This window comes from Eschrichtius robustus, chromosome 6 (genome assembly GCF_028021215.1).
Source record: "Eschrichtius robustus isolate mEscRob2 chromosome 6, mEscRob2.pri, whole genome shotgun sequence".
NCBI lineage: Eukaryota > Metazoa > Chordata > Mammalia > Artiodactyla > Eschrichtiidae > Eschrichtius > Eschrichtius robustus.
The window spans coordinates 145,150,813-145,171,193 of NC_090829.1; the positions used below are offsets into that span (position 1 = coordinate 145,150,813).

General features: G+C 59.4%; 2 protein-coding genes across 2 annotated transcripts in view; one reads left to right on the plus strand and one right to left on the minus strand.

Moving 5' to 3' along the window:
* The window catches only part of PDXK (pyridoxal kinase), a 32,457-nt gene extending 19,509 nt beyond the window's left edge, over positions 1-12,948 (plus strand). The window contains exons 4-11 of the mRNA XM_068547175.1: positions 462-545; positions 929-975; positions 1,596-1,681; positions 2,928-2,973; positions 5,131-5,242; positions 6,174-6,310; positions 7,264-7,330; positions 7,580-12,948. Of these exons, the coding sequence (XP_068403276.1) occupies positions 462-545; positions 929-975; positions 1,596-1,681; positions 2,928-2,973; positions 5,131-5,242; positions 6,174-6,310; positions 7,264-7,330; positions 7,580-7,692 (692 nt within the window). The 3' untranslated portion in view covers positions 7,693-12,948. The remainder of the gene's footprint in view (positions 1-461; positions 546-928; positions 976-1,595; positions 1,682-2,927; positions 2,974-5,130; positions 5,243-6,173; positions 6,311-7,263; positions 7,331-7,579) is intronic.
* A 2,739-nt stretch (positions 12,949-15,687) lies between these two features.
* CSTB (cystatin B) lies at positions 15,688-19,642 on the minus strand. The gene is made up of 3 exons (XM_068547176.1): positions 19,477-19,642; positions 16,436-16,534; positions 15,688-16,000 (listed from the first exon to the last, which is right to left on the minus strand). The coding sequence occupies exons 1-3, from the start codon at positions 19,540-19,542 to the stop codon at positions 15,872-15,874; spliced, it is 294 nt and encodes a 97-aa protein (XP_068403277.1). The 5' UTR covers positions 19,543-19,642; the 3' UTR covers positions 15,688-15,871.
* Positions 19,643-20,381: the final 739 nt, after the last annotated feature.

Here is a 20,381-nt window from a genome sequence, read left to right on the forward strand (position 1 = left end):
ACCGCCACGTCCAGGTAGCATGACCTTGGGGGTCTTGGCTGTGCCACGTCTCCGTACTGGGGTTTCCATGCCCGTGGCGGGGGACAGGTGGGGTGTTGGGAAGGGGTCTGGGACAAAAACACCCAGATAAGCAACACGCTGCCACCTGGTGTGTTGGTTTCATTTACAAACCCACATGGTTGCATTTATTTATATACGTGGTTAGAAGTGAACATGCTGATTCTGGAAAATGGAAAAGAGGAAGGAGAACATTCCTCGTACACCCACGGCTTCTCCCTTTCATGTAAAAGTTAACGTTTCTTCTGGGAAATGCCCGGTGTCCCCTGTGCCTATAGTTGTGGGGAGCACTTGTCTTGGCCCCGGCCGCGGGGTCTGGGCACTGCCTGCCATTCTCTGGGCAGATGGGCTTGATGGCGCTGTTTCCGCGGTTGGGTGACGAGAGTTCTCTGTCCCTCCCAAAGGTTACACGCGAGACAAGTCCTTCCTGGCCACGGTGGTGGACATCGTGCAGGAGCTGAAGCAGCAGAACCCCAGGCTCGTGTACGGTAGGTGCCGGGAGCCCCACGAATGGACAGCTCAGCCTCCTCCCTTCTGCGCGCCCCGTCTGCACGTTCTGCTCCTCCCAGCACGTGCGGGCCTCTGGGGACGAGAGCCTCACAGGCGTTCTCACGGTGAACCTGGCGTCTGTCTGGGGCGGGTGAGAGAAGCCGGTGACACAGGGCTGTGATCGGTGTCAGGGTGGGGTGAGGGACTCCCCAGGTGGGGCCCGGACAGCAAAATGCAAAATGCCAGGTAAGGAGGTAAATGAGGACGGGAGGCCGTGCTTTTCCCATTTTAGTTGCGCGTGTGAAACTTAACAACAAGTCAGACGTGGGGCGCTCCTCTCAGCGCCGCCGCTTTTGCTGATAAGATGCCCTTTGTCCCGCAGTGTGCGACCCCGTGATGGGAGACAAGTGGAACGGAGAAGGCTCCATGGTTAGTGCTTTCCCGCGTTGGGGTGCGGGCCGTGGGGCTGTTGACAGCAGCACTCTGAAAGTGTCTGCCTGGGCGAGACACCGCTCTCGGGCCAGAGACACGTCCTTGTCCCTTGTCGGGAAGGAGGGGCCGGGGCTGGCAGAAGAGGTTTCCGCGAAGGGCCCCAGAGGAGGTATTTCAGGGCCGTGCATCCCTGTTGCAGCTCAAGCAGCCGCAGATGATTTGCAAAGAACGAACGTGGCCGTTTTCTAATCGAATTTCAGGTGTGGACACTGAGCTTTGAATTTCCTCTAATTTCCACGTGTCACAAAATACTGTTTTTCTTTTGACTTTCCCCCCAACCATTTAAAAACATAAAAGTCACTCTCAGCCCACCAGCCACACACCAACAGACTGTGGGCCTGGGTTCCCGACGCCGATGTGGGTTGAGCGGGTGGTGTCATCACACGGATACGGTGGAAAGCCACTAGTGGGGACCTGACCCGGATCGTCAGGGTGGAAGGGCTGCCCCAGCCCTGCCTCGGGACCCCTTGGAGCCTTGGGGTCCCCACAGCACGAGCCGCCCTGGCCTCCCTCCCTCACCCCTCATGCGTCAGCCTGTTCCTGTCTTTTTCCCGCAGTACGTCCCCGAGGACCTCCTTCCGGTTTACAGAGAGAAGATCGTGCCCGTTGCAGACATCATCACCCCCAACCAGTTTGAGGCTGAGTAAGTCATTTGAATCGGCTGCAGCAGTCAGACCCACCCCCCATGCCCATGGGGAGAGTGACAGGGACCCTGCTGGAGAGCCCCAGTCTGCGGGGCAGGGAGCTGCCAGCCCACCGGAGTGCCAGGGCGGGCACTGGTTGTCAGCAGCCGTGGGCACTCATTTCCCCCCGACTCCCTGTGGTCACGCCGGTCCCCAAGCAGCAAGAGCCTCTGGGGACAGAAGGGGGCAGAGGCGCTGTGGCAAAGCCGGGGGTGCACGTGGCTGACACGGGCGATGGGACGGGGAGCCCACGCCAGCTGACGCAGGCCACTGCCCCAGAGCTCTGAAACCCACATCCCAAATCTCTGCACGAGGTTACAAGGACCATGCCTGCCCCGCTGCCCAGTGCCATGTTTCCAGGGGCCTTTCTTGGATGCCCGGCCCACCCCCCCCCCCCCCCCCCGCCGATGGACAGGAGAGCTGGGCACCCAGGGAGTTGAGGCGCGGCTCCTGGGGCCTCGGGGCGTGAGCGCTGCGGTGGGTGTGTCCCCATCGCGTCGGGCTCTGTTAAGCCAGCAGTGATAACCCCTCCGGCCCCAGGGCCGCCCTATAAAGTAGGGATGGGGCCCCTGGACTCTTGGGGGCCTGGGGTTCCCTAACCTGGGCCTATCGATGCTGGGGGATGGCGGCTCACCTGGAGGTCCCTGATGGTTGATGGCTCAAGAACGTAGTGCACTGAGATTTGCAGCTGTTTGCGAGGACGCTGGCTGCCCTCAGTGGCACCGTGTGCTGTGACCGTGCACGGCCGTCCTTCCTTGTTGTTATGTGTAAACGTTTACCACGATCTGGAACTTCACCCCACTCCCATGATGTGTGAGTCCCTTCTTATTTTTTAAATTTATTTTTATTTATTTTATTATTTATTTGGTTACGCTGGGTCCGAGTTGCGGCCCGCGGGCTCCTTAGTTGTGCCATGCGAAGGCTTAGTTGCGGCACCCATGTGGGATCTGGTTCCCTGACCAGGGATCGAACCCGGGCCCCCTACATTGGGAGTGCGGAGTCTTACCCACTGTGCCACCAGGGAAGTCCTGTGAGTCCCCTTTCAAACTGACTCTTGACTGGTCCCCAGACACGGTGGCCACCTGGTCCGCGATGGCGGACAGATGCCAGCCAGTTCCCTGTGGGGCAGGGGGGGTCACCAGTGCACCGTATGTAGCCCTGGGGCTCTTATAGGCGATGGCTCAGCTGTGCTTGTCTGCCTTCCAGGTTGCTGAGCGGGAGAAAGATCCACAGTCAAGAAGAAGCCTTAGAGGTAAGGAGGCCTTCCCGTACCTGGCGTGGGACAGGCAGCCTTGCTCATGGTGGGAGGGGACAGCCACACGCCCTCCAGCATAGGAGATGGGCACCTGTGTGGCCAGCATTTGGCTTCCCATCAGCCGGCCACCCAAGGCCCGGGGGACCTTTGTAAATTCCGTTTCGGCCCCTTGGTTGGTCGCCTGCAGCTTAGTGCCTGCTGGGTCTGGGTTCACCCGCTGCTCGCCACAGCTGTCTCTGAATGAGCGTCCGGGGCCATCTCAAAGTGCCGCAGACGGGGTGGCGCAGAGCAGCAGAGGTTTGCTCTCATAGTTTCAGAGGCCAGAAGTCCAGAATGGCCGGCTGGCCCGTGCTCTGTCAGAAGGCTGTAGGAAGAATCCTCTCCTGCCCCACCCTCTGGCGGCGGCTGGCAGTCCTTGGTGTTCCCGGGCTTGTGGGCGTCACCCCAGGCTCTGTGTGCGTATGCGGGGTGTGTCTGCATGCACGTGTTGAGAGTGCGTGTGGGGTTTGTGCGTGTGTGTGTGTGTGTGTGTGTGTGTGAGTGGGAGGATTTCTTGCACAGAATGCACCCGTATCTTTGGGGGCTGGCTGGGCGTTTCTGGAGTCCACAAGTCAGGATTCCAGACGGGAAGGGCGGGCTGGGCCTCTCAGGCAGGAGCTGACACCGCAGCCCTGGGCGAGATTTCTTCAAAGCTCTTTTCAACCTTCTCTCGGCACTTGCTGAGGGTCCATAGGTCTGCTGGGATTTAGCCTTAGGTGGGGTCTACCACTCCTGCGCTGCATGTCCAGAGCACCAGGGGCTGCCAGGGCCTCACACCTTCCGCGTCTGGGCCTCTTCAGAGGCCGAGCTCCCTTCACGGTCCAGGAAACACACACTTGGAGGAGCCAGGTCCCCGGGTCAGAGCTGGCGGCGGCCAGTCGTGGTCACACCTGGGCCCGTAGGGCTGTGTGTCTGTTTCCCCCAGAGGCGGAGGGCTCACTGGGGCAGGAGAGCAGGCTGGGAGGACCCCCCACTTCCCTGCTCTGAGGGCCTTGCTCTGAGCTGGCACAGCGGTTGGTGGGTCTCAGAGCCAGGTGACCCTGGGGCGGGAAAGAAGCAGGGCCGCGGGCACATTGACCCCACCTCTACACACCCGCCCAGCTTGGGAACCAGAGGAAACTCATGGTACCCAGTGCAGGGTGGGTGCTGGGTTGGTGGCATGCCTCGTGTGTGTGTGGGGCGGTGTGCGTGTGATGTGTGTGCGTGCGTGTGGTGGAGGGGGTGTGTATGCTTGTGCTTGGGGCATGTGCACGCGTTGTGTGTGTGTGCATGTGGCGTGTGGGAGTACACGTACGTGCATGTGTGTGCTGGGGGTATACGTGTGCGTGCAGTGTGTGCGCATGTGTGGGGTCTTTGGGTGTGCGTGTGTGCACACATGTGTGAGTGTGTGGCCGGGGACAGCCTGTGCTCGCAGGGCGTGTTCACAGGCACTTCTCTGAGGCATTTGCACGAGGAAAACAGGACCACCTACGGCTGCTTTAAAAAAAAAGCCACCCAAAGCGATGTCTGTTCCTCAGTACCCTGTGACCCTCTGGCCTGTTACCTCCCCAGCCTGCAGGCCCCGGGCCAATGACGGGAGGGTTAGTGGTGGCGTCGCCTCCTGCCTGATACGAGGCCCCCCACCTCCCACCCCTCCTGAGCCCCAGTTCACCCCAGTGAGCATTTTGCCCCGGCGTGCTGCTGGGAGGGGGCAGTAGACGTTTGTTGAACGGGTAAAGGAGGGCACAGTTCCCCAGGATGGGCAGCGTGGAAGCGCCCATCGCTTGGCGGTTGCCGGGCACGGCTCCTGCCGCCCCGGAGCCCCGGCGAGAGGAGACGGTGCCCTGGCTGGTTGGCTCCTCCCTCCGGGGTTCGGGCACAGGCGGGGTGCAGGGTGGGACCAGTAGACATGCACCCTTGGACTTGAGGCTGGAGGGAACTGGGACGGCTGTGGCCTGGCAGAGCTGTCACTGCCGGGCAGGGGCGGGGCCCAGAGTGTGGCTCCCCTGAGCGGCCGCGGTCCCATCCAGGCAGACTCTGTAAGAAGCTGAGGGGCGGTGGGAGACGGGGCGAGGGCCGCCAGGGCCCCGTCTCGGGTGGCCAAGGAGCGGCTGACGTGCTCCCCGTGCCCGGCAGGTGATGGACGTGCTGCACTCGATGGGCCCCGACACGGTGGTCATCACCAGCTCGGACCTGCCGTCCCCGAGGGGCAGCAACTACTTGATCGCGCTGGGGAGCCAGAGGACACGTAAGTCCCCGCCCGGCGCTGGGCTCCCTCTCGCCTTCCTGCCGCGCGTCCCTTCGAGGCTTCCGAGGTTTGGGTTCAATGGAAAGAAAATCAAGCCTGACTCGGCAGGTGGCCAGTCTCCTCAACTCCCGACACCTCGAAGAAAGATCAGACTGAAAACAGAACCAGGAGAGGTTTCCGTGAAGCGGGGTGCGGTGAACGTGGGGTGCAGGCTGCTCCCCCCACGGTCACCACGCAGGTGTCTGGGACCGTGCTGGCAGCACACGGATGACATCCCGTCTTTCGGGCTCGGGGGTCACGTGGACCAGCCCAGCTGGAGCCCGGCTCCCGGGGAACCAGGTGTCCCCAGGCCTACCTCCCCCCATCCCCCCCACCTCAGAGCTGATGCCGACATCGCTGGGAGGACCGTTAACGCTCTGCTGTGTCAGTCGTTTAATTATGCTGACGCCGCAGCGTAAAATGACACAGAAGGCTGGGGTCACACCCGCTGCCCCGGAGAGCCGTCCCAGGTGTACCTGTCACCACCCCCTCTGTGTCTGTGCAAAAGGACACTTACACACCCAGATACACTCACAGATGCACGTGCATCCACACACACTCACGCCCATGCACGCACCCCAACCTCAGTGAGTGAGCACGGCCCCTCCAGCTCTACCTCCACCCCCATGGCTCCCATCACACATCATCACACGTTCCGGCCCCTTGTCTTCAGGCTGCGTGGTGTCCCCCAGGCCGCCCTGACCCTGTGGCCCTCCGGGGCTCCAGTCTCTCACTTTCTCACTTGGGACGCGGGCAGCCACTGGGGGGCATGGGCGATCCCTGCAGGCTGAGCCCCCTGACGCTGTGCAGGGGAGGGCAAGCCGGTTCCCGGGCCACGGGGCCTCTGCCGGCTGAGGGTCTGGGGTCCCAGCTGCCGTACGCTTCCCCCCAGGGACCCCCGACGGCTCCGTCGTGACACAGCGCATCCGCATGGAGATGCGCAAGGTGGACGCAGTCTTCGTGGGCACCGGGGACCTCTTTGCCGCCATGCTGTTGGCGTGGACGCACAAGCACCCCAACAATCTCAAGGTCAGTGGGGCGCAAACGGGAGAATGTGTTAAGAGCTGGAGTCCGCCAGGCCCAGGCCCAGGCCCAGGAGGGGTCCTGAGGCAGGTGGAAAGGGAGGGCTTTGCTGAGGATGCCAGGGGAGCTGTAGCCCCAGCACCTCGGGGTCTAGAAGCATCACGCAGGAGGGAAATCCAGTGACAACTCGTCCTAAAACACAGCCGCTGCAGTCAGACTTGCTGGAGACCCCTCTCTTCCTGGGGATTGTCCCCCGTCCCCCCGCTTTGTGTGTGAATGTCCACAGTGCTCTAGCGTGCTCAGGCGCAGCTGTGCCCTTTGACCTCCCTCTGGGCGGCCGTCCTTCCCCTGTGGGGCAGGCACACACCCTCCCCAGCAGTCAGCTCCATGTTGTGAAATGCACGGCTGGGATGGGGCCCTTCCCCTCACCTGCGGGCTCAGGGGCGAGCGCTGAAATGCTGCGGTCTCTCCACCCCCCTTCCCTCGAGGGCGGAGGGTGAGCAGGGACCTGCTTCACGGCCAGCTGGTGCCCAGACGAGGCCTCGCTGGGTCGCCCTCAGCCAACCCCGGATTCAGTTCTGCCCTGGGTCCCAGCGTCGGGGAGGGAGTCCACTTGCCTCCCCAGCACCTGAGAAGCCCTGAGTTTTTAACTTGGAGAGGCCAGCAGGCAATGACTTTGGCCAGCTCTGGGGCAGGAGCTCTTTCCCGTGTAGATTCTTTATAACTGATTCCTTCCAGAAATGCTTATTAAGCACCTACTACATGCCAGGCAGTATTGACAGAGTTGCCTGTGGTCCACTTAGTACCCAGGCCTCTCTGCTCAGCTCTCCTGGGATCTTTGCAGCGACTGCTCCGTGATGGGGGGAGCGTGTGATTGTGGATCCCCAGTGCCTGGTCAGTGGACAGTCCATCCAGGCAGCCTGGGGGCGGGGGGGCTCAGCGTCCTCTCCTCCGTGCAGGTGGCCTGTGAGAAGACCGTGTCGGCCATGCACCATGTTCTGCAGCGGACCATCAAGTGTGCAAAAGGTACCACCTCACGGGCCGGCAGGGGTGCAGTGCTGCATTGTGAACAGGGCTGTGGCTCCCGCCATCTCCCTGGCGTTGGCCTTTAGGTCTGGGGCAGGGGGCAGCGTTGTGGAGCTCCCTGCTGAGATGGGAACTCAGTGGTGATCCAGAGCATTGGGGGCTCTCACGAAGGCGAGGGAAGGAGGAGACAGATTCGGGATAACTTCCGCTGGCTCTGTTCCCATCATTAATGCTCTGCCTGTTCTGCAGCCAGGGCTGGGGAAGGACTGAAGCCCAGCCCGGCCCAGCTGGAGCTGAGGATGGTCCAGAGCAAGAAGGACATCGAGAACCCGGAGATCGTCGTCCAAGCCACAGTGCTGTGAGGGCCGCGCGAACCCGCCTCCTTAACGCCCAGTGTTAGGTGTCTCCGTTTCCATCCTTGTGAAAAATGTAATGTCTGCCTTAGAGCTGTGACCGAAACTTGATATTTTTTTCTTCTTTCATGAGTGTCCAGCATCCACTGGTCTTCATTGTGAAAATGTGCTGGTCATGCTTTTTAAAAATAACAAAGCGATCACAGAAATTTGTAATTCGGGACCCCAGCTCCCCTCCCACAGGGCTCCTGGAAAACCAGCTCCGTGTTTACGTCTCGAGGGCGTCCTCCCCAGGCTGGCTTGGGATACATGGTGTACCCCCGTCCTTTGTGCAAGGCCCAGGGAGGCCCCTGTGTCTGCATCTCTGAGAGCGAGTCGGGGGTTAGTGTTCATGTCCAGAAAGATGGTGCCAAATGTCTTTATTCTGGGTCCGACCTCACCTTCTGTGTTCCTGCTTCAGAACTTTTTGCCTCGTACTTTGCTGCAGGGTAGGCCCCTGGGGGTTTCAGATTCTCCACTTCTGTTCACGGTGTGGACGGGCTCATGCAGCTCAGATGCACAGACGCTGCACAGTCACTTTGGCGGGGACCTTCCCAGGACCCCGAAAATCTGCACGTCTCACGCGTGTCGGGGGACTGCCTTGTAACTCGGAGCGTCTCTAGGGACCGCCTGGGCGACAGGACAGAAGCTGGCACGCGGCCGAGCGCGCCTGTGGGGAGATCACTGTGTCGGGCTCCTTTTGGAAAAGTCACCCAGTTTAGGGCAGAACAGGTCAGGTGCTGTGTGTTTGCCACCTACAGCTGGTGACAACCGTGTCGTGTCAGTGTGCAGGTACAGAGGGCAGGGGTGGGCTCCTGCCCCACCCCCCGTTGGTGTGCTTAACCCCACCGGCCAGTTATCTGACCCTCCTGCCCCCATTCCCCCCGCAGTCCCGCAGTCCCGCGTCCTGTGCCAGCCAGGTGCCGGAAGCGAGACTTCCCAAAGCCGCCGCAGCTCCGCCCCTCCCCACAGCAGGCGGGGGCAGAGCTTCACAGCAGCGGCTGTCAGACACCTTGGGCTGGGGCAGCGCCGGCCGTGGCGCAGGCCCTGTCACCAGTCTAGCTGTCTGCTGCGGGGGTGACCTCCCTGGCCCCACTTTACCCAGAACTTTGAGGACCCCTAGGCATGGATACAGGCAGGGTTGCCCATCCTCAGCACCCACCCCCGACTCTGGGGGCTGCAGAGGTTTGCATCTCTCAGGAGCCCACAGTCTGGAGGAGAGCGGGGAGGCTGCAGGAGGCTGGGGCCCGGATGTGGTCCCTGGGGAAGCTCCCAGGGCAGCCCTTGTCCCCGACCCCCAGCCTCGCCCCACAGGCAGGCCCTCTCCTGGAGCCTCCACCCTTGTCTGGCTGTGCCCACGTCTCTAGGACTCTCACCTCCTTGGTACTGCCTTCTGCCTTTTGTTGGAAATGCCCCCGGACGAAGGCAGGCCAGTCTCCACTGGACTCTCTGCACCCTCTTCTTTTCTTTCTTCCCCGCTCCGCTCACATTCCAAATGTCGTCAGCCTCAGGCGTTAGTGCCCGCACGCAGGGTCAGGGGGCCTCAGCTCCCCTCAGCGGCCGGCGGGTCAGGGCATCTGTGTCCCTGTCATGTTTACTGGTCCCTGCAGGGCCCGCTGGCCCAGGAGGAGGGGGAAGCCTGTGGCCTGGTGGGGGACAGCCCCCCAACAGGGCAGCCCAGGGACCAGCCATCGCCCCCCAGGGCCCTGGGCCTCCGCAGAGCCTTTAATGGAAAATACTGTCACTGCCAAGTAGAGCTGGGGAGACGGCCACACCTCCAGCCAGCGGGAAATCTTCATGTTCTTCTCTTTCCTTGTTCCTTTTTTTAAACCTTGGAGAGCAAGTGTAAGACCAGGGAAAGAGCCAGAGTATCTCTCTCTCTTCAATGAGACGGTGAAGACCCACCCTGAAAACATGGTGCTGGGGGTAGTGGCTTGTTCTGTGTGCGCCGTGAACTTGAAGGAAAATGCACTCTGGTTCTTTCAGTTTTATGTCAGAGTCCTGGCCCCCGCTGTGGGTTTTACCCTCAATTCTCGATATCATACACAGAACAATGAGAATTGTTCCTCCCGTAAAATCATGAACTCTTCTATCTCCTCCAGCCGTAAAGCCCCAGCCATCTGGAGAGCTGTGGCCTGAATCCCCTGTCCTAAGAGAAGGAGATTGAGGCTCTGGAACCTTAGCTTCTGTGGGAAAGCACGTTCGACCTCCCCACCCGAGCAAAGTGTGCTTTTTGTCGTGATGTGGCTGAACCTGTGTATCTCAGGCTCGTTTCTGCTGGGACCCGGTCCATCTGTCACGATGACAGCAGAGGCCCCCGGTTGTCTCTGTTCAGAATTTCCCGTCTAGAAGTTATCCATGGCCAGTCGCAGTGGGTTTTGATACAGTTTGGGTCCAAGTTAGAATTAACCTTTTTTTTTATATTCACTTTCCACAGTTTAGTAACATGGAAACTAATCATTTATTTTAAGATGAGAGATATTTTGGCCCTGAATTGCTTGCCCATTACCAGAGTATAGATTTCAGACCTTCTCCTGGAGACCTTAAAGATGGATTCCAAAATGTGGTCCTTGTTTTTTAGCCAGTCTTGAATCATTGCCAAGTGCTGCAGAGGTAACCAGGTTAGTCTGCACTGCTTTTGCCATGCAGGCCAGTGGGGGTGGAACAACGATGCTTTGCTTTTTGTCCTGTCCTTAAACTGTTAGGACCAGTCTTCAGAGCATGTTTCATTTTGCAGTGGCCGAGCCTGGCTTGGCGCTTCTGACCTCATCGCTTGAACCTCACGTTCACTCATCAGTTGAAAGGCAGAGAAGAGGGGGGACGGTGTTCCATCTGGAGGCCGCTGGACCCCCAGTGTGCACACGCCCTCTCAGGACCACCTGCCTGCGGCGGCGGGGCCCGTGTCTGTGAATCAATACCCGTGACCACGGGGCTGGGCTGTGCTCCGCTCCGCTCCGGCGCCAGAATCACCTGGAATCCCTGCCTCGGCCACCTGCCTGGTCTCAGGCCTCGTTACGCACACACGTCTCCCCATGGGCAGGGGTTGGCTCGGGAGCCCCCAGCGCCTGCCTGGGCCGGAAGGAGGGCAATTGGGAGTGAGCGGAGCAGGTTATGTGCCAGCAGGGACGCGGTGAATGTGGTCCGTCCTGGCTTTCTGAGCGGGTGGGAGCCCCGTGGCCCCCAGACTCACGTCTCAGATCCTGAGCCCACCCATTTCCATTCCATGCCAGGCTGCAGGGGGCTTCCCTTCACATCACCTCGTGTGGTTCTTTGCATCGGGACCCCCGGGAGAGCTGCTCCCGTGTCTATAGAGGGAGCAACGTCAGTTGGTGGGCACTTGGGGCGAGGCGGCTCTGGGAGCCCAGGTCCACGGCCCTAGGCCAGGAAGCCTTGAACTTGGGCCTGTTGGTCAGGGTGCATGTCCACCCAGGAGACCCTCCCTTGTTCTCCAGGTCGGCCTATGGGCGTCGGTCAGGCTGGGCCCCCGCAGAGCAGGGACCGAGCATCGCCCGCACAAGGGTGGCCTTGGAGCTGTGTGCAGAGCTGGTGCACCCTTGCGTGTGTTTGCTTCTGCAGCCAACAGTGTCATGAACTCCTGCCTGTTTTTACAGACAGCGCTGTGGTTTCAGAATCCAGTCACGCGCTTCTGGCCTGCGCCAGAAGCGGGCAACGAGGGCAGAGGTCCCTGCCCCCGCCCTGGTAGGTGACACACAGCAGCTGCCCTTCTAGGGGCTTTTTCTTTGGGGCATTAGTATTTCCTGTCCGGTGATTGGAACCAGGCTTTGTAGTCTGTGCTGCACTGCACGGGGCGGAGGCCCGTGAATGTGTCCCGCTGCCACGTGGCCTGGGGCCCTAGTTCCTAAAACTGAGCTCTCCGTAGCGCGTGTCTTCCCGTGGACTCCTGTAGTTCATTCTTGGTGCAGAACGTTTTCTGTTGTTAATGTGCAAAGACACCGATTAAGAAATGATGTCTTACAAACTACATTCCTGCCTTTCGTTAGAGGTTTGCGCTCACGACACGGTGTGTTCGTTTGGTCATTTGATGAGTAATCTTAGGTCTGACTTAGAGACTATTTTACAACTTTATATGATTGGAAAGTTATTCCTAGAATTTTCTTTTTAACTTCTGGCAGAGTAAACAGGTGTGTTTTAAGCTTTCCACTGTCCGAGCTGAGCAGAGGCCTGTGCTCAGAGCGGGAGACCTTGTGTCCATCTCTGACCCTCAGGGAGGGACCCCAAGCTCCAGGGTTGCAGTGAAGGAAGCTCCCAGCCCCACATCAGCATGGGGCAGGTCCCCGATCTTCTGCAGCAGGAAACCCGTTCTGGGAGGACATACCTTCGTGAGGCCACGGGCCACTCACCCTGGCCTGGGGCATCACTGCCCTGCAAGGGCCAGGACTGGGCAGACAGAGAGGAGGGCACGCCACCCTAGGCCCCTGTGCTCGTGAAGCCCCCAGGCAGGACTTAGTCCTTGTGCATCCGAGGATGCAGAGCTGGGCCCCCTCCCCCATGCTTTTCTGAGCCGGAGCTGGGTCAGCGGGTTTTGGACCACTAGTTGCTTTCTCACCGAGGACCCAACTTCTGGCACAAGGAGGGTGGGTGTAGGGCATGGTGGGGGGTCAGGGGACAGAAAGGGGGAATCAGTAAGCCTGGCAGCAACCCCCCCCAGTGTGCCCCAAAACTCCAGCCTTGGTGCATTCCTGCAAAATATCTGGGACCGTCATCTTGATGATGGGAGGTGTAGATGTTGATATATGGGGAAATGGAAGTGAAATCTTAATTTACTCCATGCAGCCCCTGAAGGATAAGAAGTATGTGGGTGGCGTTTTGAATGTTTTGAGATTTAAAGCTGCATACTTTCTAATTTAGAATTTTCGTTGGGATTCCCCCCAACCGTTGCAAAACTGGACCCACTGGCGGACTGAGGCACTGACTCAGGCCAGTCGATGCCAACCCAGGCCTTCCCTAATTGAGCCCAGATTTTGGAGGCTTCTCAGGGGAATTGATGCAGCCTTGGGACACAGCTCGATCCCGGCTGCAAGTTGGCGGGGGGCGGGGGGATCTCTGTGTTTCTGGCAGTGGTTTCACTAGCTCCGTGCTCTACCAACCCCACCTGTGTGCGTGTGGACGTGTTCTAAACGTAAAACTCGTTCCAGTGCCGTAGAGGCCGTGTCTGTACTGGTCTTACTGACTTGTGATTATCACAAATAAATATTTTCATGGTGATTGTGTTGAAGTGTGATTTCTTTTTTTCCAGAGGAGCTCCCTTCTGTGAACTAGGACCTAAAGCTGTGTTAAACAGCCAACCAAGCAGTGGTTACTGCTGGGGACGGAGGGCAGCCAATTCCCTCGGGAAAGGACCTGACACCCCTCTTTCGGGAAAGGACCTGCACTGTCCTGCCCGCCGTGGCCGGATGCCCTCTCCTGCTCTGTTCTCTGCCCTGGGAGGGCTGGTTTGGATGCTCTGGGCAGTGGGCTCCAGGCGGGCTTCCCGCAGGATTGGGCTCCCTCTCCCAGCCCCTCCCTGCCCGATTCTGAGGACCAGCTTCAGCCACTGACCAAGCCTCACGCTCCTTCCGGCTTCCTTCACACCTGGGTGGTGACAGCGCTGGTCCTGTGAGCCCGGCAGGTACCTGCTCTCCCCAGGATCAGCCCACACCTCTGTAAATAAGTCCTCAGGTCGCCTCCGGGCAGCACCTGGCCCTGCTGGACAGGCAGGGAGCGGTGGGGGAGGACGCGGGATCCTGTCCCAAGTGCCTCTGACTCGACCTCTCAGATCCGCTTCTGCCAACCCTGTGCTGCTCTGCTCGCCAGCAAGGCCCTCCTGGCCCAGACTCCCCCTCCTGGTGACAGTCTCCTGTGGCTGCTGTGACACGTTCCCACTAGTTGAGGAGCTTAAAGTAACACAGATGTATTCTTTCACAGTCTGGAGGTCAGATGTCTGAAAACGGGTGGGCAGAGCTGGCTCCTTCCGCAGGCTCCGGAGAGACTCTTCCCTGCCTGCCTTTTCCAGCTTCTGGAGGCACCTGTGTTGCTTGGCTCGTGGCCCCTCCTCCACCTTCAGTCTCTCTGACACTGACCCTCCTGCCTCCCTCTCATGGGGACCCTGTGATGACGCTGGGCCCACCCGGCTACGCCAAGACCATCTCCCCATCTTAAGACCCTTAGCTTAACCACACCTGTCAAGTCCCTTTTGCTGTATAAAGTAACATCCACAGGTTTCGGGCACTGGGACACGTGTTGCATGGAACTTTCCAGGGGCCTCTGGGATCTCAGCCACACAGCCTCGTCCTATCTGTAATTCTGCCTAAATTAGGACACTGAAGAAATTCCCCATGAGGTGCAGACTCAGGCTGGCCCCTGCAGCAGTCTTAGCCTGCACGAGGCTGTCCCAGGCCCCTTCCATCGTGTTGTTCTGCTTTCCCTGGAATGTGGCTGTCATCCACGACCTTGGGGTACGGGGTAGAGGGGATAGGGGAAAGGAAGGGAGAGGAGAGTAGGCACTTTCCTCTCTCTCCCATCCATCCCTTTCCCCACTGCTAAAGATTTATTCAGATATGATTCACATTACACAGTTTGCCCACTTTGAGTGTAGAATTCAGGGTCTCGTTGTAAAGGTAGCACCCTTGAAAAGGATGCTAAATTTAGCTTTGACTGGTGTCTCCCCCAAAATCAATGGTGTCCTCCAGTAAGTCAGGGCCACCAGAACCTCAGAATGTGACCTTATTTGGAAATAGGATCTTTGCAGATGTACTAGTTGAGGTCACACTGCATTAGGGTGGACCTAAATCTGGTAACTGGGGTCCTGATGGGATGAGGAGGCACACAGACACACAGAGGCAGACGCGTGATGCAGCCACAAGCCCTGGGACGCCTGGGGCCTGGCAGCCCTGGGAAACCAAGAAAATGGGTTGCATTGAAAGTAGGGTCCTTAAAGGGGAGGAGTGGGCCCGAGGCCTGGGATAGGGACGTTTGGAAGGACAGGTCTGAGGATCTTGAATCCCTAATTCCTCCAGATGCCCAGCAGCCCACCACACTCGCCTTGGCTGAAAACCAGCTCCCGCACCTGGAGACCAAGCAACAGCCACACACCTGAGGCAGGTGCCTCACAGACCGACACTTTTCCCTTCCAGATGCACCTCTACCACCTCTGGAGCTCCAGGCCAGTCCCCAGCCAGGTCTCAGCCAAGCGGAGGGGGAAGCATAGGCCTGAGCGGCCAGGAATGCCCTACGTGCCCAGGAAGTGCAGGACTGGCTCCCGGGTGCCGGTGGGCATGGGGAGCGTCAGGTGGGCAGGGGTCTCAGGGGTGGGAGACGGTGCAGACCACGTGCAGCCCAGAGGCTGAGCTCACGACAGCCTTGCAGGCTGATGGCGCTCGGCGGTACCTGCAGGGTTACCACCTCTCCTGCCCGCACCTGGCCATCTCTATACCGGAGCCAGAAATGTGCCAATGTGTCTGAGGACATCTCGAGCTAATGCTCTAGAATCGGATTTGCTGAAAAAAATGTATTCATGTATTTATGTATTTATTCATTTTTGGCCGCACCACGCAGCTTGCGAGATCTTAGTTCCCCAACCGGGATTGACCCTCGCGCTCGGCAGCGAAGGCCCGGAGTCCTAACCACTGGACCGCCAGGGAATTCCCTCAAATCTTGTATTTCAGAGACAGCATACAGAGTCACAGCAACGGAGGCGTGTGGAGCTGCGGTTAGAACACAGGCTCCTGGAATCCTGGGTCTACAGCCGGCCTGCTGTGACCTGGGCATTCCCGGCCCCCTGCTCAGCTCCTCAGGCCGGAGGGGTCTCAGGCCGCACGCAGCCCAGCGGGGGCTCCACCCTGGACAGCTCTCACCTCGTGACCCCTCTCTACTGTGATTACGGCTTCAGATGAAGAAAAAACCCCAGAACAGAGAAAATTTGTGAACACTGAAAAAATAACATATATTTAAATATAACACAAGCCCTCCTTGAAAGTAATTTACTTAAGATCATTGACTGGGAGAAAAAAATGAACACAATGAAAGTGAAGAACAGAGACACCGGAGAGGTGCGTCCCACCCCCACCCTGAGTGGCACCGCGTGAGCTCCCAGACACAGGCTGGCAGTGCAGAGACCCACGTGGGCGACGGGCTCTGTGCAAGAGCAGGACTAGAAGTAGGTCAGCTCGTCATGTCTGCCTTTGTGGGTCTGGTAGCCGACCAAGGCCAAGGGCTTTCTCTCATGCGGGAGGCTTTCAAATGCTCGAATGTGCACGAAGTTGTCCTCGTCCACTTGAACCTGGAAAAAGAGTCCAGTGATGGGCGGGTGCGGCCTCTGACCCCAAGCCCCCCTGCTCCCCTGGACTCGGCTGGACTCGGAGAAAGGCCCTGGGTGCCTGGAGGCCACGTCCCTTCAGGTGACCAGCAACTGGGCTGAGGACATTCCCACCTTCCTCCTTCGAGTGCAGGGGACGCCCTCGTTGCCCCAGCCAGCACCTGGCACCCACACGCATTCCGTCAGAGCCCCGAGTCCCCGAAAGGCTCGGTCCTCCCCTCCAGGAGGCTGTGCACACACGTGCACACACACACACGCGCACGCACACACGTGCTCATTTTTGATGGCCAGCAACCCCCTGAAGCTGGGGGCTGCCACTCGACCCTCTTAAGCACCCCTGCCCAGGCACCTAGGAGCCCCCAATTCAGGCCAGACCCTCCGAAGAGGCTGACATCCCACCTTGATGAAGAAGACCATCCCGGCGACCACCTGGCTCTTGAACTCCACAGCCTTGAACATCGGGAACTTCTTCTCCTTCTCTTCCAGCTGGGACCTCACCTGGGGGAGGAGAGAACGGAGAGACACGTGCACTTACTTGAATTAAATGTCACAGCTGAACTCTGACGCCGGCCCTCTACAGACTTTCTATAACACGACTGTTCTTCACAACTGAGCAGACACATTAAATTGTCAGCTCTGCTGATAAAGTATAGAAAACAGCTCTCTCATTCTGCCGAGTTTCAACGGTACTATTTCTCTGTGTCATTTTCCCTTTCTTTTCCAGGCATGGAATAGTTTGATATTTTCATCATCACGACAACGTATGTAAGTTCATACCCTGTTTTCCTCTTTTACTTAACAAACAGTTCATTGCAAAGAGTATATATAGTTTTTTAATTACTCTTTTAAATTCTGTTTTTTAATTTTAATTTTTGCTGCATCGAGTCTCAGTTGCCGCATGCGGGCTCTCCCTTGCGGCGTGCGGGCTCTGTAGTTGTGGCGCACAGGCTCAGCAGTTGTGGCGCACAGGCTCAGCAGTTGTGGCATGCGGGCTTAGTTGCTCTGCGGCATGTGGGATCTTAGTTGCCTGACCAGGGCTCGAACCTGCGTCCCCTGCATTGGAAGCAGGATTCTTGACCACTGGACCACCAGGGAAGTTCCTAATTACACTTTTATTTGTCTATTTTTAAATAAATTATATTTATTTATTTATTAATTTATTTTTGGCTGCGTTGGGTCTTCGTTGCTGCTTGCGGGCTTTCTCTAGTTGCAGCGAGTGGGGGCTACTCTTCGTTGCGGAGCACGGCCTCTAGGCACGCGGGCTTCAGTAGCTGTGTCACACGGGCTTCAGTATTGTGGCACACGGGCTCAGTAGTTGTGGCGCACGGGCTTAGTTGCTCCGCGGCATGTCAATCTTCCCAGACCAGGGATTGAACCTGTGTCCCCTGCATTGGCAGGAGGATTTTTAACCACTGCACCACCATGGAAGTCCCTAATTACTCCTTTACAATTGAAAGCTAAAACAGTTAAAAATGTTAAACTAAATTTAATATTAAATTTAATCTTCCATCTTCTAGATGTGCCTTAATTCTCTTAAGTATTCCCAATTTCTTGTGTGACAGATCATGCAGCAGATAACACACTTTTGCAGGGAAAAATGCTTTGCTGCATTTTTAGATGATTTCTCTAGGATGCAATGCCTTTGGGCAGAGGCTGATCCTGATGCTTGGTGTCAAACAGTAATCACACTTTCGGATCAGTCCTGTTTTCCAGGGTCTTGGCCTTTTGGGAACTGAGCATTCTTATGGAGGAAGCGGGGAGCAGGTTGTTTTGTCCTGACTTTAAAACGTAATCTAGTTTCAAAGTGCTCTGGCTGCTCTCTGGATTACTGGCAGGCACTAGAGCACGCTGCCTCTGCACTGCAGTCCCAGGACCAGTTCTAGAGGGTCAGAGGATTTCAGTGAAGCCCGGAAGCATGCTGCTTTGGGAGCTGAGGGGGTCACCGCCATGCATGCCAGCGAGTCCCTGTGGCAAAGGCCTTCAGGGAGGGGGGCTCCCTGTGGATAAGGTGGGCAGAAAGGGCAGGAGGGTGGGTCAGGAAGTGAGAAGGCGGGCCACCTTCTCTCCACGCAGCTGCCACGGCTCTCACGGCGGTGCGCGTGTCCCCCTGGGGCTGGTGCCACCTGCGTCTGAACACTCCCCCGTGGGGCCCTTCTTCCTGCCAGGTGCCTGCCAGGTCTGCAGGGAACTGACCCTGCAGACAGTTTACAAGGCCAGCGGGGTGAGTGACACCCACAGACCCTCCTGGGAGTCTGAGATGGAATCGTCTCTTTCTCTGCTTCAGGGGGGCTTGCACAGAGCCCCCGCCCTGTGCAAGGCCTGATTGGCTTGAGAAAACCCTAAAGGAGGTGGTGGAACAGAGCATGTGGAGGCGGCGAATGCCAGGCCAGGCCACGCCACGGCCTGCGGGATGGCAGGTCACCGACACCGCTGCCTGCCGGCCAGGAGAAAGATGAGCTGGGCTGTAGCCAGGGGGTGTGCAGAAGGCCCCGGTCACTACGGAAGCTGCCAGTTCCCAGCCCTGAGGGGACCAGGTGGGGCAGAGGGCCAGGGAGGGCCCTAGGACGGGACTGGAGGAGATGGGGGCGGAGTGCAGCACCGCGACGTCCTTCTGACCGGGGCCAGTCTCTGGCCTCTGATCTTCTCATGTGCAGCCCAGACTGTCCCAAAAGCGTCAGTACAAAGGGCCACCAGATGGTGACCATGCCCCTCACAGAGACCACCCAGCACACAGGCAGCCTCCTTGTTCCCAGGGGCAGTGAGAACGGTCCACTAACATATCACTTTCAAGGGACTGACCCCAAACGAAGGGGCCCTTTTAGACAGTAACTCTTCCCTCCCAAGTGAGCTGACACACATTTAAAGTTCACATGACAAGCGGGGAATTCTCAGGCCCGGAAAACCACGAAGAGGCGGGAAGGGGTCTTGCTTGTCAAGAGCCGACTTTGCTGACACACGAGGCTAGGCAGGGCAGGCCCCGCTCCTCCCACCCTCACCTGATCCTTGGGTGCAGGTGCCTTCCTCGGAACCCGGCCCGACAGCTGCCCAGGGCCCGAACCAGGCTCTGCCTCCGCGACCCAGGCTGGATTGCGTTTCGAAGACGTTCGTTTGGAGAGAACTTCAAACGTACACGAAAGTGCTAGAATAACAGCCTAAGTCTAGGACGCCTGTGGACCCTGTCCCCGGACTCACTCAGGGTGACTTCACCCCTCCTACTGTACCGTTTGCTCTCTAAGTGCTTTTCCCCGACGGGCACGTCGCGGCCCTGCCCCTGTGGACACCTCCGCTCGCGGGCGCGCTTCCCAGGCGGGGAGGTGCATCGGCCCGCGCCCAGCCCGGCCCACGGCGGGATGCGCTCGGGCGCACCGCCTCCGTCCCAGCGGCGATGCCTGCGGACTGCCCGGCCCCCCAGGACCCCATCCGCCCCCCGCGGCCCTGACCCGGTCGGCGATGGCCTGGATGTCGGCCGTGGCCGGCTGCGTGGCGGTGGGCGCGCCGCACATCATCTCGGCGGCGGGCGGGGCGGGCGGGCGTGGACCCCAGGCGGCGGTGACTCGGAAGCAGCGGGCGCGCTGGAGCAGCGGACTGGGGCGGGAGCAGCTGACCGAAACCGAGCCCCCGGACCTGGCGCGGCGGTCACGTGACGCGCGGGCGGAACCACGGCGCGCGGCTGGGGGGGAATCCGGGACCGGAAATGGGGTGCCGGGAGCCCGGGACGGGAATGGGGCGCGGGGCGTCCTGATAGGGATGCACCGTGGGCGGGAGCAGGCCGCAGCCTGGGACCCCCGGCAGGCAGGCACCTTCTCGGGACCAAGGGTCGTGTGCTGTAGGGCTGTCCCCCCTCCCTGGGTTTGGTGTCGGCCACCCCCGTCGGCTGAGTCAGAGGGCGGGATGGCGGCGCGGCCGCTGGACCCGCGGAGAGGGTGGGCGGGGCCCTGCAGGATGTGGGTGGGAGTGCGGGCGCGGTCCGCAGGTTCCCGGGAAGGGAGGTGCTTCGAGTCTCGCGGGGGCTGGGCGGACGCTGCCCGGGGCACTGCCCTGCGGGGAACCTCGGGGGCACCGGGCCGGTGCGGGGCAGGGCGCGGGATGGAGTTGGCCCATCCTGACTCCTCCCTGGCCTCCCGGACCACAGTGCCCCCAGACCCCACTGTCCTGTCTTGGTCTCCGGGTCCCCACAGTTTGACCCCCTGCGTGAGATGACAGTAGTGGGTCCTGAAACGACAGGGGCGTTTGGGGTCCGGAGAGCAGCGGGCAGCTGGACCGAGGACGGAGGGGAGAGAAGCCCCCGCCCAGCGCGGGAGCTGGAGGAGCTGGGGGAGAGGGCCAGGGGCTGGCTGGCAGGCCC

Coding starts and splice junctions, on each gene's coding strand:
- CSTB (XM_068547176.1), bottom strand. CDS start 19,542: ATGATGTGCGGCGCGCCCACCGCCACGCAGCCGGCCACGGCCGACATC. Junction 16,535..19,476: donor TCCAGGCCATCGCCGACCGG/GTCAGGGCCGCG, acceptor CTCCTCCCCCAG/GTGAGGTCCCAGCTGGAAGA. Junction 16,001..16,435: donor GGATGGTCTTCTTCATCAAG/GTGGGATGTCAG, acceptor CTCTTTTTCCAG/GTTCAAGTGGACGAGGACAA.